Source organism: Colletotrichum tamarilloi (assembly GCF_030869305.1).
Source record: "Colletotrichum tamarilloi strain Tom-12 chromosome Unknown Scaffold_39.1, whole genome shotgun sequence".
Classification (NCBI taxonomy): domain Eukaryota; kingdom Fungi; phylum Ascomycota; class Sordariomycetes; order Glomerellales; family Glomerellaceae; genus Colletotrichum; species Colletotrichum tamarilloi.
The window spans coordinates 228,696-244,338 of record NW_026849422.1 but is presented as its reverse complement, the minus strand read 5'-3'; the positions used below and the strand labels follow the sequence as shown (position 1 = coordinate 244,338).

Genomic DNA, 15,643 nt, shown 5'->3' with positions numbered 1-15,643 from the left:
GATACCGAATTCCAATTCGATAAACAAAGCACATGTCCTCTTCATAAGCCATCATATCACCTCACTATCGGGAGACTTGAGGACGCTTGGCAGCCATAATCTCCACACCCGTTCCCGGCCTTGAAAACAGCCGGACAAAGCCAGAAGCTTTACCCTACCGACTTTACGCCGCAGACCAATATTCTTCGAGATTTTCACACCGAGGCGTCATAGAAGTCTCCAGATATACCTAGAGCCACAATCAGATTGCCTTAACAGGCAAACTATGCGCCTTACCATACAGCGCCTCATACCCGACATGGCTATGTTGTTCGGGTCAAAGGAATGGTCGACATGCCTAAGACGGCCGGCGCCTGTCGGTGAAGCTGTTCACAGCCAGCCGATACTTCGTCATCTCGTCTAATGAACAGGGTTGAAGGAGGCAGCAAGGCAACTTTGCCGGCCCGCATGCCGACCCAACAATCAGCCCTATGACAGCAAGGCATGAGGTCGTGGACAGCGGCACTGTGCCGTTTCTACAGCCGCGGTGCAGGCTCAAAGGAGTAGCAAGCGGAAAGGGGCGGTGGGCAACAAACATTGAACCAACAACGCCAGCGACCTTTTGTTTGATAGTTCAATCAAAGGACATATCTGCAGTTGGTTGGGACTGGGCCAGCTTACAGGCAACACGACGCCTCACCATTAGCCACGGCGACCAACTCATGGGCAAGCGCCTTTCACTATCAATGTCGTTGTTCGTATCTTTGTGGATGTGGTTATGATCTATTTCGTACTGATCTGAGAAACGCCCGCCGACGTTCCGAGTTATGACGGACCACCTCATGTGGAATTGAAACGCTGATATTCAACATGATGCATGCCACGAGGCTGGCTAGTTGGCACCTAGTTGCCTCGAAAATTCAATGGCTCAAGCCGCCTTCGAATGTTGGTCCCATATTTCATGTAGATCATCATTGGCATACGTCTACACGAGCCTTGTCTTTGAGACTGCGCTGTAAGGCAGACACGTTCTCAACTTGGACCCTTGGAATCCAGAAGGAATTCATAACCCAGGGTGAACATCAAACCATCCCTTCAAAAACACGTTTCAATTCAATTGGGTATACCATGACACCTTTTCTCTCCCTTGGCTGTACTGCAGTTACCCGCGTTATCCCAAGAATGCTTCACTCCCTATCACTATCAAGTTGATAGGTAAACGTGCTATATTTAATAGCCAAAGCCTCAATGGGGCTGAACGTGCCGGCGCCCACGCCCGTTTCTTCATCTTATGCTATTCAAGGCATCACTTCAATAGGGGGTAATAGGGGGTTGGTGTAAGGCGCGTCCTCTTGGCCATCCATTGGCTAGCACGTTTTCAAGCGGTGACAATTTGCAAACTGCGCCACTAGCCGGCCGCCCTCACAAGCAAACCAAATACCTTTACTTGAACTCCCTTTCACCGGTTTCAAACTCCTTTGTCTACATGCATCATTTATTGAGTCGCCTTGCAGGGGTTCCGGAAATATCGCGCATGATCAAAGAGGTGTGTGTAGTTGGGGTCCCGTCATTCGCAAGGAATAAGCTCTGTCTTCCCCTGAATACTTTTCTTTTTCGTGATGGCCTCACGTATGTTGCATATCCGAATCTGCAGGCCTTTGCAATCCCTGAATAGGAACTTTACCCGCTCCTTCCGCCACAAGTCACGGGCGGCATCCTACTCGTTGAGGCTCTCGGGGGTGCACTTCACTTCCCGTATAATGGGCACCTGCAGAGGGGCAATGATGGCAGTATGTAGGGCTCCTGATATCCATGCTTTCCATTGTACTTTTCAGCTTGACCACAGCGAGCTTCTTGAGTGAAAAAGATTCTTCCACTTTGCATATTTGAGCTCGCAATGTGTAGTACTCTGTACGACCCCAACGAGTGTGGGCCAACGGCTTTCAAGTCGTTGGAGGGTGTGTACGACGGTGCACTTGCAGGAGGCTGCCAGTGCAACAGGAGATCTCGAGACTGCGATCTTTCGGCAGTGATACTGACGAGTGGATCTTATTCTCGGACTCGATCAGGGACGCAGCCCCGTACGGGGCTCTTCCGAAGTCCCGAGACCGTTTCTCACGCGTGCCGCTCGCCCGTCCGGAGCACATCAGCCTTCGTTATGTGGCGCTCCGCCACGCTCATCGCTGTTCCAGATTGTTTGTGAATGGCTCAACGATGAGTGGGAAACAGTGCACCAAATAGGCATACTTCGAGATTATTCAACGTCTGACAGCCAATATTGATTGACCAACCAAGGTTTCCCCAGGGAAAACTCGCAGAGCTCGGTCAGGCTTTGTCATACACGGAGATCTCAGACCGAGGTTGCACGACCTCGCAATGATGCCCGTCATCCACCACTCATCGGGAATTCGGGACATTCAGTTTCGCGCTGAAAGCTATCCCGGTCCAGGCAGTTCTCGGGCCGTCATAAGACAGTCAATCCTCAGCCTGCCGTTTTTCGGGGCTTACCTGGAACCAAGACAAGAATGATATTCCCGTCCACAGCGCCACGCGGGAAAACGAATCACTCGCAACGAGTTGCTTACACCACGAAGTAGCCCCAAAGACGCCTTGCGACAGTCCACCGGTCTTTCGGTCGAGACAACACGTCGCCGCGCATATCATGCTTCATTTGCTGCCCTACGGGACGCCTACTTGGACGAAGACATCAAGGTCCTCGATTCGAGCTCATCCTTAAAGTATGTGCCTCCGACATCAGTGTTTACGATCGTGGCATTCAGCTATTCGGGAAATGTCAGGTGAACACTGGAGAATGAGCCCATTTCTGCTCGAAAGGAGACCTTTGCATGAATTTCAGGGCAAAATAGGGCTTACATAGGTACAGTTGGGCTCTACTATAGGTCAGTTTGATAGGCACTTACAAGTCCACGACTCCAATCTTCTGCCTCGAAGATAGCGGCCGCGCAAGTGGGCCAAGAGCAGCGGGGTACGCTTCTCGATCTCGCATCTGCTTACCACCTCTGTTGAGACCTGAGCATTATTGGCCTCCTCTTCGCCGTTCGATATCAAGGCATGAAAGACATCATAGACAGTTTTATGATGATTCGGCCTGAGTACGGCACGCTCGCCCCGTAGAACCTAGGCCACATGGTGGCCCTCAGACCAGCACGGCTCAGCCCCATAAGCTACGCGAGTGATGAGTCTGATTAGCGATTCATCTTGGAGTGTTGCCGCGTAGCGAAAGTCAACATGGGTATTGATGCATATCGGACCCCCATGGTCAAAGATGGCATAATATTGGGTATAAGATTTCCAGCCATTGATTGGCAATTGGCCGCAGATGGTCGCAGATTGAGGCCGTCGGGCGACCATCAGTCCAGGGCAATCAGGGGAATCGACTTCAATGCTAATGTTGTGATGAATCCCTACGAATACGCACGCGGGATACGTCCGAAGCTCCCGCACGGGACAACCCGCATAATTCTACCCTACTGCGTAGAACATTGGCTAAAGTAGGTCATTATCATTCTTCAACGGATCTGCCACCCGGGGCCCACCGGTCCGGGATGACCCCAGCTCGGTCCCAGACTCCCAATGGTCTTGCCGCGTGGTAGCCTGGGCACTGGCATCGGCATTGGTAGAGATGATCGAGGGTGTGAAAGGCGATGAGTCATATCGCGCTGTCAACTTCCGAACAAGTGCTATAGAAGCCATACGAAACGCGAAATGAAGAAAGGGGAAATTCAGGCGAGATAAGGCAAATATCAAAGGACCAGGGCCTTAGATTATGTAGGGTCTTCACGCCTTTGGGGGAGGTGGCCAACTTTGCTTACCTCCGGTAAAGATCAGAGAGTCAGATCATTAACGGTAGGGGTATCTAGGCAACCGAGTTAAATTGTAATGACTAGTTACGCGACTTTTGATAAGTTCTTTCTCATCTTCAGTTGAATAGTTACGCTTTGGATTGTTCATGTTTCTATTTTGTCCAAATGCTCTGGCATTGGACAGGAGTCCAACTGGCGAACCTCCGATTCATCTCGAGAACGTTGCGTCTTGATCCGGAGGACTTGGAGGGCTGCCGTCCTCCAAGAGAAGGATGAGGACTCGCAAGGCATCTGGTCTGCCTCTTATTGTCTCACACATCGGTCATGGACATGTTAACCAAGCCTTGACGTTTTAGATGACGGAGTCGACTGATGTTTCACCTAGGATGTGGTTACTTAGTTATTGGTCACTCAGCAAGAACATCGAATGCACCAGAGTCCCGACAATAGTAAACAGTCCGCATTATGAGGTGACGCGAACACGAGGGGCATGTGGACTGTAATACAACAGTAAAACATGCAAAATTGCATGCATCCTCGTAAGCAATGAAACTGGCGTTTTATCCGTTTAAGACCACGAATTGCACAACTGCGTGTTACTACTCAATCTGGTACGCACTTATACACTCTCGGTAACACGACGGTTGGCTTGTTGAACGTTAGATCTTGACCGAAGAACGTCTGGTGATGCACAAAATGGTTCGCAAGAACATCTTCTGGCGTGATCTTAGATTGAAGACACTCTAAAGTATAAAAAGTCAAGCTCTGTGAGACCAGTTGCTAGAGCTCCTCACATCGAAGAATTAGGACGCTGTAAATTGGTTCGTGAATCATGGAATTTGGATTTCGCATCGAGGTGAAGCATGTGAGACCATCCATTATTGACGAGAATGCAGCTTGAGCAGGCAACCAGGCGTTCATACATATCCCTCCACTTCGCGTTGCGATCCCATGCGTGTATGAGCACACCAACATTTGCAGTGGGCGATGTTACTTCATATTTAACATGGCGGTGAGTCATTGGCAACTTTGCCTTACGTAGGCAATGAAATCGATGTCCGACCTCGGAAAGAAAGACGCTAATGGTAATAATGATCCAGTCTTAAGACGATCGATAAGCGCGCTTGACCATTAATCATGTGTTCTGTCATTCGTTGAATGGAAAAGGCCATAACAACTGACACGATAGCTCGTACCTGCTGGCTAGTACCTCTGTCAAATTGCTGTGCTAGAAGCGGTGAGCAATCATCCAAGGATTCGGGAATCAAGGGCACCACGCCAGCCACCTCATTTCTGCCTGACACGTCCAGTTCTTCGCCAACCAAGGTAAGCACCCTGACCTTGAGTGGCCCGTGTCCAAGTCTAGCATTCTGAGGTGAATTGCTCGTGAGCGTATTGATACCATGAGATTCAGATATTCAGGTTCAATGCATGATAAATATCGAGGATATCCACTTGAATGATTAACTCCAAGTCAACCTCGTTGAGGGGAAATCCTACCACAGAAAAGGTACCTATTGGGAATGACTATTCCACTTACTTGCAAACCCCACGTCCGATGGATTTAGTGCTATGACCGACAAGGTTATTGCTGCACTGCCAACAAAGGGACCGCCTGCTCGGGAGCAAGAGGTGCCAAGCGTAGAACTTGTGCCCATATAGCATCGTCGGTCATCTCCACTAACAAGGCAACCAAGCACTAATGTGCCAGTCTACATTAGATGATCAATATCCCCTCAAAACCCCTCATAAGGCCTTCACCGGTGCGGGTCTAGCTTCATGAGGTTGACTCATGGTGCGTTCTATTGGAAAAGGTCAGAAGGCCTACGCCCGCCGAACCGAGAAACTTGAGAAACACCCAATGATGTATCACTGCAGTGACAAAAAGCACAACATGCAGTAGCAACCAACATTTAGAGTGTTCAAATGATTATCGAAGTGCTTTAATCGAGGCACTTGGATTTAGAGATCTGAAGAATTCCAATACAGCCTGCATGATAGCGTGGGTGGCTGGGCTCTCAGCCTCGGCGCTCTTCACACTCACCCCTAATTCCGCCTCACCTGAGAAAGGCGACACCGTTACCCTGCAAGATTTTGAATAAGCGCACATTGCCTCGGGCGTATTTTCTCTATCTTATGAAAGAAAATAGCGCATTTAGCTGCCTTTGTGGGAGCCGGGCGTGATTGTATCGTGGGATGTTGTCCTTTTTCACTTCCCGAGCAGTGTGGGCAACGCTCTACACTAACAATAGAACCTCGTGTAGAATCTCACCGAAACAGAGGAAGTAATAGGTTGTGATGGTGTTTCTAAATTGCAAAATCTTGCTGGGTGATGAAAGAGATTCAGCGTACATCTGATGTTTGTTCTGGAAAGACAGGCTGACCGTTCAGACGAAAAGTCAATGCCGACATCAGATGGACCATAGTCAGACAGCATGACGATGAATTAAGCTTAATTTGGCTACCCACATGGTGTGGGTAGCGAAAGTAGAAAGGAGCCTTCTGCGTTGCATTTAGGGCATAAAAGATAATGGCAGACACTTACTCTTGTGTCGAGGCAGCAACTCTCACTGAGATTGCGACACTATTGTTCTCACCTTGCCTGATGGTGGTCTGCTTTGCGCTGAAGCGCTCATAAATTGGTTCAGTGTATTATATTCAAATTTGTATTCGTATTAATTTTGTTGATAGAGTCAAACAGTTTTGTTACAATTTTGGAGTTTGGGCAATGCTCTTGGGACCTGGCAGCAAAGCATGCTTTCTGTCACGAGACAGGAAGATTACTAGCATATTATGACATTCTACCATGTAGAATCTCTCATAGACCTCATTGTGGAGATTGCTTTTTACCACTTTATTCCAGATCTGTTACTTTGAGCTACTACAAACCTAATATATGTGCTCATGGATGTGCGCCATATTTCTCGACATATTCCGTTCGACGATTTACAACGTTGATAACTGTCACGCCTTGTGCCACGCACCAATTGGCATAGATAGATTAGAAAGCAGTTATAATTGAGCAAGATTGAATGACCAAAAGAGTCACGTCTTCCAATGATGAAAAGGACGACTACCTACAAGAATGGCCAGCACGTCACGGTTCAGTACTCTCTGAACCTACAGGCAGTCATACTTCATGTGAACATTGAAAAATCACTGAACATGGAACCAACATCTCGAAATATCCACTTGGAGTGCCTTACCAATCAATCAAGTCAAGAAACTTTCGAGGAGCTTGACATCATTTTTGACACAGCCATAGCCTATTAATCCTCCTCAGCTTCTAAGGTTGAGCCTTAGTGTCAATAGGTGTGTGACACAGGGAAGAAGCTCACAGAGGCCAACTGCTGTTAGGGTCTAAAAGATGAATTACTGAAATCTGCCCTTCCCTCGAGGTGTACTACCAGCGCTCTATATATGCCTGAGCTGCTCCTTTGTTGCTTGGTCCCCCTCCTCATGCCCCTTGAGCTATCCCTTAACCGGCGAGGCCTGACCGGCGAGGCCTGACACTTAGCACACGAAACTTTACTGAGTTGCGAGACAGCTCGGTGCTCAACAGCGCAGATTCACTGTGGCCTCAAATTTGATCAAGGGTGGTTTCCTAGAAGTTGACTGAACTGATTAGTGGAGTTGTGTCGAGTGCAACACTGTTTCTAGGTGTCAAGACGAAGGGAATCTGGCAGGAATACTGTTCGCGCGCGAACGATGGACCATTGCTCAATACCATACCATGGAGTTTTGAAGCTCAAGCATCTCCTCGTATACCCTAATCTTCTCGCCGATGCCATTGTCAATTCCACTGAAACGTCATCCCGGCAACTACTCCTCACAGAAAGCTATACTTTTGCAAATAGATCAATCCAGAACATCGGCGCGGCTCGCTCATTCTTATGGTGCTCCCTCGTCGCCAGCGCAGATTAGCCCCAGATCTAGTCCCTAGACTCCCTCTCAAGAAACCCAGTAAGAACCACGAATCAACATAGAAGCTTCAAGCTTTTGGCAATGTCTAGGATGCAACTGACTGTGTTGAACACTTCCTAAGGTCAATAGTTCATGCGTTCATGATTATGTAGAAACGCGTAGAGGTGAACACTCTTGGCCGGCAGGAAACCAAGTCGCCAGATCGTGGCCAGCTTCATATTGACAGTTGAGGTGCCCCTTTTCAGGACGGTCTAGACTTTTCACTTCGCATGTATGCATCTCGCAGAACGGGCTGTGGAAGCTTATCACATCCTACAGTAAAGCATGGGACTACGGCTACATCTAGGCGCAACCCTAGGTAGTCACGAGAGGCCTTTTGGAGTAGTGCACTGTTGATAGCAACTTATTCCCGTTTTCGCGACTTTGGGTCGACAATACCATTCGTAGACAGCAAGTAAAGGTGGTTGTAAGGACACATGCAGGGACATCATTGCACAAACTCAAACGACTCTATTATATCATGATATCATACAATACTTTTATCTACGCCCAACGCAAGTTGGTCTGCTTCTTGCGAACCTATTCCTCTTGTTAGCAAATGATCCGCGAAAATATTTGCGGGAGATATAGACTTACAATGGGTCCCAACACAGTGACACCAACAGTGAGCGCAAGAACAGTCGAAATCAGGCTAATCTTGTTGAAGCCCTTGCCGAGGATATCAAACGCAAAGCTAGGCGCGACACGGCTTCCAAAGACGTCGACGCCGTAGGAGAAGACCAAGCTGGTGCTCTCCACAACGGTGGGCGAGGTAATGATCTTCTGCACGCCAATGACATCGCGCTGGTGGGTAATGACTTGTCTGGGGTCGATCTCAACGGCGGGGTGGTACCTGATCAGGCCCTCGGCCTCCATCTCCGCGGGTGTCGGGTCGCGTCCGACTGGACGTCTCGGCTCAAGGAGCTGGCGGGGAAGACTGACAATGGCGTGAGACTCAGGCAGGTAGCCTAGGACGTGTCGGCTGGTGATGCCCTGGCGGGTCTGCGTGACGGCAAGAGCGGCCAGAGGGGCAGACAAGATCCAAGCTTGGCTGATCACTGAGGGAAGGGGTACGCCGGTCGGGGTATCGACAGGCTCGGTAGAGGAGAAGTTGGCAGCATCACCAAGCGGGCCTCGGTCATCGGCGTACTCGCTCTCGTACAAGTCGGAGACCACGATCTGGTTGCCCTTCAGGGTTTGTCCAGAGAGAGGCTGGCCGGCATCATCCTTCAGAGAATACTGCCCGAAGAACGAGCAGGCGAACCAGTTCTCAGCGAGTGTGCATTCGATATTCTTGTTGCCATCAACTCCCTCATGGGTAGTGGAGTGGAGGACAGCGCCCGAGACCGAGTCAATCAGGTATACGTTGAGAGAAGACTTGGCGTTGCTGTAGGCAGAAACAACAATCGTGTTGGGGTTCAGGTACTTATACTTGACGCGTCTATCGCCAAGAACACGTCCGATGGAAGCAATGGGATCGTGGACGGGGCGGGTTGCGATGTTGACGATGTCGAAGCCCGTTGGCGCAGAGAACTCCCAAGCAACCTGTTCCTTGCCTGTGCCTTCCTCATCGATGTAGGTCAGGCCCTTCAGCTCGCCCTTCAAGCCACGAACGACGACAGTTTGTGTGGGTATCCATGCAGCAGGGACGTCGCCGATGGCACCTCCAACTCCAACGGGGGCGAGCCATGGTCCTGAAGGGCTATCGACAATGACGGGAGCTTGAGTTTGCACCCAGGAGCCTTCAGGCATAGAGTCAACCATCTTTCCAGTGTCTGTCTTGGCTATAACGTAATCGCCAAAGTGGCCTCGAACAGTGACGGTGGACTTGGCATCCTCAACGAAGATGCCCTTGATATCCCAGGTGTTCCAGGGGGCGATATCGACAGCGTGGAGTTTCCAGATGACTTTTCCATGCTTGCCGATATCAATACCGAAAAGCTTGCCGCGTCTGGTCACCAGAACCACGATCTTGTTGAAGCCGAAGGCATCGCGAGAAAGACCCTCTGTCCTTGAGGTAATCTCAGCTCCGGTGATGCTGCTAACCAGACGCTGGGGGATGGAGGCGAGATAGTCGGGCAGATAGGCGAGGTCATCGAAGTGGCGTTGGACACGGTGGATGTAAGCAGACAGGACGTTGTCGTGTGCCTCGGCTTCAAGGGTCTTGGCGAGGTCCTCGCTTTCGGGGATCTCTGCGAAGGCGGCGGCGACACCTCCGGTAAGACCTTCGGGGCGAACCCAGGCCTCTTCACCGTTGCGGACCAAAACCCAGTCATCGAGAGTAGTAACAGCTGCGCAGCGGACAGCAAAGTTGTCCGCAGCCTTCTTGATAACCTCGGATACGGCGTGGAGAGCCGCGAATCTCTCATTGCCTTCCTTAAAGGCCCATTTTCCGAGGATGGCATGCGAGCTTGACGAGGTAAGGATAACCTCCTCTTCGGTGATCCGCGTGAACCACACGTTGGCGCCTTCGGAGCTAGTCGAGAAAGCGCCCAGTCCAGGAAGCACAGGCAGCTCGTGGTGCTTGGTTACGGCATTGGTCTTGATATTGACGTGGTAGACCTCGCCCTTGTGGCTGTCAGAGGATCTGCTGTGCACCAAGAAATGCGGCTCTGCGTTGAGGTGATGCGGGGCATGGATAGCTACATCAAGAGTCCTGGGAAACGGGAGGGCAAACTCCTGCTTCGACTTGGTGCCCAGAACATTGACCTTGAGCTTCGTGTGATCGCTATCGAGCCAGGCGACGATGGGAGACGCGGAGTTGGCGCCAACGAACATGACGTCTCTTTTATCTGTCACGTCGCCTTTGCTGCCGAGGCTTATATCGTCGATGCGCTTTCCAGTGAGGGTGTCATGGACGGAGACTCTCACAGCCCACATACCGTCGTTTCCGTAGAGGCTGACAACAAAGATCTTCTCGATGTTGTTGGATACCTGGAGCGGGATGGTTTTAGACACATCCTTGTTCTCCCAAACAACAGTTCCGTCAGCTCCGTTGAGTCTTCTCAGGACGGTAGAGCCATCCTCCTCTTCGAAAAGCGCCAGCACATCCTTGCGTCCGTTTTCTGTCATCTCCATGACTTCCAAATCCTTGATTGTACCCACGAAGTCGATCCACCAGGCGTTCCTGCCGGACAAGGCGTTCCAGGCATGTACTGAGCTTCCGTACGCAGACACAACCCAATCCTCGTCCTCGGCCGCTCGCAAGTGTCCACCTCCATTCGTGATGTTGCCCGTCAGGAATTGACGCCAGACGACCGCGCCGTTGCTGGGATTGACGGCTCCGAGCACCCCAACATCGCTGAGGGTGTAGAGTAACGAAGCCTTATCGTCGCGCCGGGGCTTGTGGAATAGGGTGGTCTCGACCTGAGGGACGCCGATGAGCTCGTGGTGGTAATCGATGTCGCCAACCTCGTCGACAAACACCGCGCCGACGAGCGACGTAGCTGCGAGAAGCAGCGTCGTAAGGCGCATGGTGATGGGGTGTGGTGCTTTGAGCTTGTCGTGGAGTTGGACAGCTCCAAAAGTGTGTGAAGCTCGCACGTCACTTGGTGGTGGTTTAGTGGTGGTAGGAGCAGTGCTGTACGATTAGTGTACAAAGCACAGCGTACCTCGCCCGCAGTGGAAGGCCCCATATTTCTGTTGGAGGCGTGGCTGATTGGATGTGGGGGAAGGCCCGTGCCAGGCGCGCAACATTGACGACCGAAAGCTTTCAGAAGACGAAGGTGCCCTGCCGTGCGATCCTCTCTTTCAAAGCCAAACCAAACCACATTCGCTCGAAGCTCAGCGCTCTATCCCGTAGCCAAAGCTCTCATAATGGTATGTGAATCTCCCGTGCATGTTCAAGTTGGAGAATGCTGATAGGCGCAGGCGCGAAACTCGGAAAAGGCGCAGTCCATGCTGTTTCGCTTTCGCGAAGCGCAAGCAGCGGACCTGGGCATTATCGACATCGGCCGGACAAGACGACCAAGAGTGATCACCGAGGTCGATTCGATACCGTCGTGCGAGAAGTGGCGTGGCCAAGTCTTGAAGGAGATCTCGCGCAAGGTCTCCAAGATTCAAGATACCGCCCTCAGTGACTACCAGATTCGCGACCTCAACGACGAAATCAACAAGCTCATGAGGGAAAAGTACATGTGGGAGGTGCAAATACGAAATCTTGGCGGACCTAATTACATGCGTGGAGGCGGCAAGATATACGACGAAGAGGGACGAGAGATACCAGGGGGTGGAAAAGGCTATCGATATTTTGGACGCGCGCGAGATCTGCCCGGAGTGAAGGAACTATTCGATGCAGCCAAGGCAAAGGCTACAAACGAAAAACCGCTGGAGACGCGGGACGACTTGCGGAAACAGGTCGATGCGGCGTACTACGGTTACGCGCCAGATGAGGAGGACCCGGAATTGCTAGCGTATGAGCTCGCAAAGGAGGAAGAGGCCCTCGCGCACATGGAAAAGGCCGGAAAGCAGCAATTGCCGCCTGACTGGGAGGCTTTGCCGGGTGACACAGGCGACGGAAAGGGCTGGGAGCTGCCGACGCTGGAGGAGGTGCAAGAAGAGTTGATCAACAGGCGGCGGCAGAAGCTCTTGGACCAATTATAGCAGCCAACCCGCGCGCTGCCTTTTCGGTTACGATGAGAACTGCTTTGATCTTTTTGGAGGGTCACTGGTGTTTTTCGAGAGGTCGTGTCGCTGCTGTATCATATTGCAAAGTTTGGGGTTCAGTCATAGCCTGAAATGATGGCTGGCGTTCTTGGAGGGTTTACGGCTAATCGAATACCAAAAATGCTATTTGTGTGAGCTCAAATGGAGTCTATATTGAATCAAGTATTTATCGAAAAGCGCTTACCATCGCCTGTTGATGAGGTCTATCTGAGGTAAGATACCCAGGCAGGCTAACCTTTGGTGGGCTCGGTGAAGCTCGGTGAGAGATAAGATAACACTTCCACGTGACCGATCGCGAACTTCAATCCAAGCTTCGAAAGCTCAACTTTTGCGATTGCACGACCAGTGTCTCCCCGTTCAATACGTCACCACAGCCGCCAAAATGTCGATGTTCCGTGCAAAGAAGCTGGACCTGGGATGTTTCGTCAACATCCGGACGATTCGTGACCACACGAAGCGCCAGGTCTTTATGCAGAACGAGCCCGAGAGGTTAGCAACGCCGAACTCCCTACATCCCCTTCAAAACCGACGAATCCAATCGAATCTGAACTGACACGAAGCTCCTTAAATAGACAAGCTCTGCGATACATTATTCAGAACACGACTCTCCCGGGCCGTGTGCGCGCCGAGGCGCAGCTTCAGCTGGGTCAGATGCACTGCTACACCCGGCCGACGCAGATCAAGAACCGATGCATTTTGGGTGGCAAGGCCAGGGGTGTCTTCCGCGACTTTAAGATGACGAGGGTATGTCGAAAACGTGGCTTTTCATCGAAATTCAGTTTGAATCGCGTATGTTGACTAGAGAGTACAGTTCAACTTCCGTATGCAAGCGTACGAGGGTAACATTCCCGGTGTTAAGAAGGCTAGTTGGTAGACGAAGATGCGGCGGAGGACGATTATCAAAAATAAAAGCAGGAAAATACTGTTGTAAGATACAACGAAAGGGGCTTATGGACCTTTCAGACGGCATGCTACGCTCGCGAGCTTGCTCATAGATGGACGATTTAGGGATTGGCGTTTGGCTGCATGTTGGCACCCTAAAAAGCATATGTACAGATACACATACTGGCAAACAATGTACAACACATCACAGTTCACGTGTGGATCAGATCTGTTTGATAGCGGACGATTTTCTTTCTGTATTCCTCGCATTTATCTACCTAGGCAGGAAGTCTCACGAGTGCAGTTGCCTTCTCATTCAGCAAGAGGCCCTGGATCTGGTTTCCATCGTTGGCTTTGGAGGTCCTTCCTGCTCACTGCTGTGTTTCGTTTTCATCTTATCATCTTTCCGGTCCCTCTCCTGCTCTCCCAGCGAGCTTCTCTCAGCCTCAGTCCCCGTCTTTTCAAAACTGATAATACAACACCCCTTCTCAGCCATCTTTCCTTCTACACCCCAATACTCCCCTACCTCGTCTCCGTCCAGCCGCCACCATGTTCCGCCGCCGCTGGTCTGGTCTCCCCAAAGACCCTGTCTTCTCATCTAACTTGAAGGATCTTGGGTTTGCGGCCTTTTCCGTTTCAAGCCGTGACCAGAGCTAACGTTTCCAGCTATTTCGTCAACGACCAAGATGAGATCCGCAACATCAAGGAACCCGAGTACTACTTCAAGTACTATCTCACCAAAAACGGCCGAGTCAATGATCGCCAGCGCTTTCATTTCAATGGTAAGTACCTATCATTGTTAACCTTCATTGCGCCTTCTTCCTAACCCTCATACAGAAGCGATCCGCGACATTGTCCATGGCCGTCTCGAAAAGGAAGGCTTGAAGGAGGTCCTTCTACCTCTCGGCGTCGAGCCAACCTCGCCCAACGTCTCCATCTTCACAAGTGCCAACTTAGCATCTGCCTCGCGCGTAATCGTAATCTTTGGCGAGCCCAGCCAGGATCTCGGCAACTTGGCCCTCCGTGTCGTCAACGGCCCCGGCGGCATCAATAAGGGCAGCATGGTCTCAGTCGTTCAGGAGATCAACCGCCAGAGAGCCTCGCCGTCCGACGATAGTCCCCCCGGAATCATTATCGCCAACACGGGTGAGCTTTGGTGGTGGCCCGAAGGCAAAAAGGCTCTAAGCCCGACTTCCGCCATGGCCGTTCCCAGGAAGAGCATGGTTCACCACGGCCGCGCCAACAACCCAAGATACCATTCAATCCCAAATAACGAGACCCCCGAAGCCCACATTGCGTACGTTCTCAACGAGGTCATCCCATCGCTTCTATCGCCAAACGCTCGCCTCGACATCATCGGCATAGGCCTCGGTGCTGACCACGCGACTAGGGCGTTGGACACACCCGAGACCTGGTCCGCTCTCGACCATCGCATCAACACCTTGTCCTTGCTGGGTAGCACAACCAGCGTCGATGAACTCTCTCATCAACCCTTCAAAGAGTTCCTCCCTCGCCGCGCTCGAGCGTACATCACAGATGAAGCGCCTGCACTCACACCCGTGGCACAACCCGGCGGCAATCCAAACACGGCCTCCTTCACACAGCACGGCTGCACGGTCTACAGCTCCGGCGAAGTCTACCTCGTCGAGTGCATGCTCGTCACTAGCCACGTCCTCATGCTCGACTGGGTCCAAGAGGTCGCTCTCGCCGGCCCCGATTACCGCCACCCGGAGGTTGTCGCCGTCGACCCCCATGTGCCGACAGAGGAGGAGTGGGCGGCGGGAGGATTCGACGAGCAGTGGGAGAATATGCCCGAATTTGCGAAGCCGAGTATCGGATATGCTATGGCGCCTGAGGACCATGAACATTGCCAGGTCCTGGAGGGTATTCAGAAGCTTGCGGTTGAGAAGAATGAGCAGCAGAGCGATGCTTGGGAGGAATCTTGAGAGATGATGACGGGCCGTGTCATCGACGGATAGGGGATGGTAGCATATGGGACATTATGCTCGCTTGGGCACGATGGTTACTATCAGGCCTCAAACATTTAATAGGAGAGCTGGCGCGAGGCAGTTAGTCGTGATCACAAAAGTTAGCAACTCACATTTGCTCTGCCATTCATGCTGAAAGCGCTGCCGTGGCTTGTGAATGGGTAAGAACAACAAATGTGATGTACCTATATCCCGTAATCAGTAATGACTGATAATACTTCGCTGCCAGCATCTGACAAACAAGACATCGAATGCGCAAATGGTATCATTGATATGAAGTTGCTGAAACAACATTACTGTACAAGTTTGCTCCTCGTCGCTGCGCCAACCTCGACCGAAATG

The 15,643-nt window shown here is 51.3% G+C and overlaps 4 protein-coding genes across 4 annotated transcripts; 3 read left to right on the top strand and 1 right to left on the bottom strand.

The window, feature by feature from the left end:
- Positions 1–4,857: 4,857 nt before the first annotated feature.
- On the top strand, positions 4,858–5,465 carry CTAM01_09657 (uncharacterized protein; the record flags this gene model as incomplete). The annotated part of the gene is made up of 3 exons (XM_060525675.1): positions 4,858–4,888; positions 5,011–5,155; positions 5,372–5,465. 3 exons carry the CDS (start codon positions 4,858–4,860, stop codon positions 5,463–5,465), a joined length of 270 nt encoding a protein of 89 aa, XP_060379744.1.
- A 2,805-nt stretch (positions 5,466–8,270) lies between these two features.
- CTAM01_09656 (uncharacterized protein) lies at positions 8,271–11,240 on the bottom strand (the record flags this gene model as incomplete). The annotated part of the gene is made up of 2 exons (XM_060525674.1): positions 8,271–8,306; positions 8,364–11,240. 2 exons carry the CDS (start codon positions 11,238–11,240, stop codon positions 8,271–8,273), a joined length of 2,913 nt encoding a protein of 970 aa, XP_060379743.1.
- A 423-nt stretch (positions 11,241–11,663) lies between these two features.
- CTAM01_09655 (pre-mRNA-splicing factor ISY1) lies at positions 11,664–12,368 on the top strand (the record flags this gene model as incomplete). Its single annotated transcript, XM_060525673.1, has 1 exon — positions 11,664–12,368. The coding sequence occupies one exon, from the start codon at positions 11,664–11,666 to the stop codon at positions 12,366–12,368; it is 705 nt and encodes a 234-aa protein (XP_060379742.1).
- A 445-nt stretch (positions 12,369–12,813) lies between these two features.
- CTAM01_09654 (Arb2 domain-containing protein) lies at positions 12,814–15,259 on the top strand (the record flags this gene model as incomplete). Its single annotated transcript, XM_060525672.1, has 5 exons — positions 12,814–12,920; positions 13,004–13,175; positions 13,806–13,930; positions 13,980–14,095; positions 14,151–15,259. 5 exons carry the CDS (start codon positions 12,814–12,816, stop codon positions 15,257–15,259), a joined length of 1,629 nt encoding a protein of 542 aa, XP_060379741.1.
- Positions 15,260–15,643: the final 384 nt, after the last annotated feature.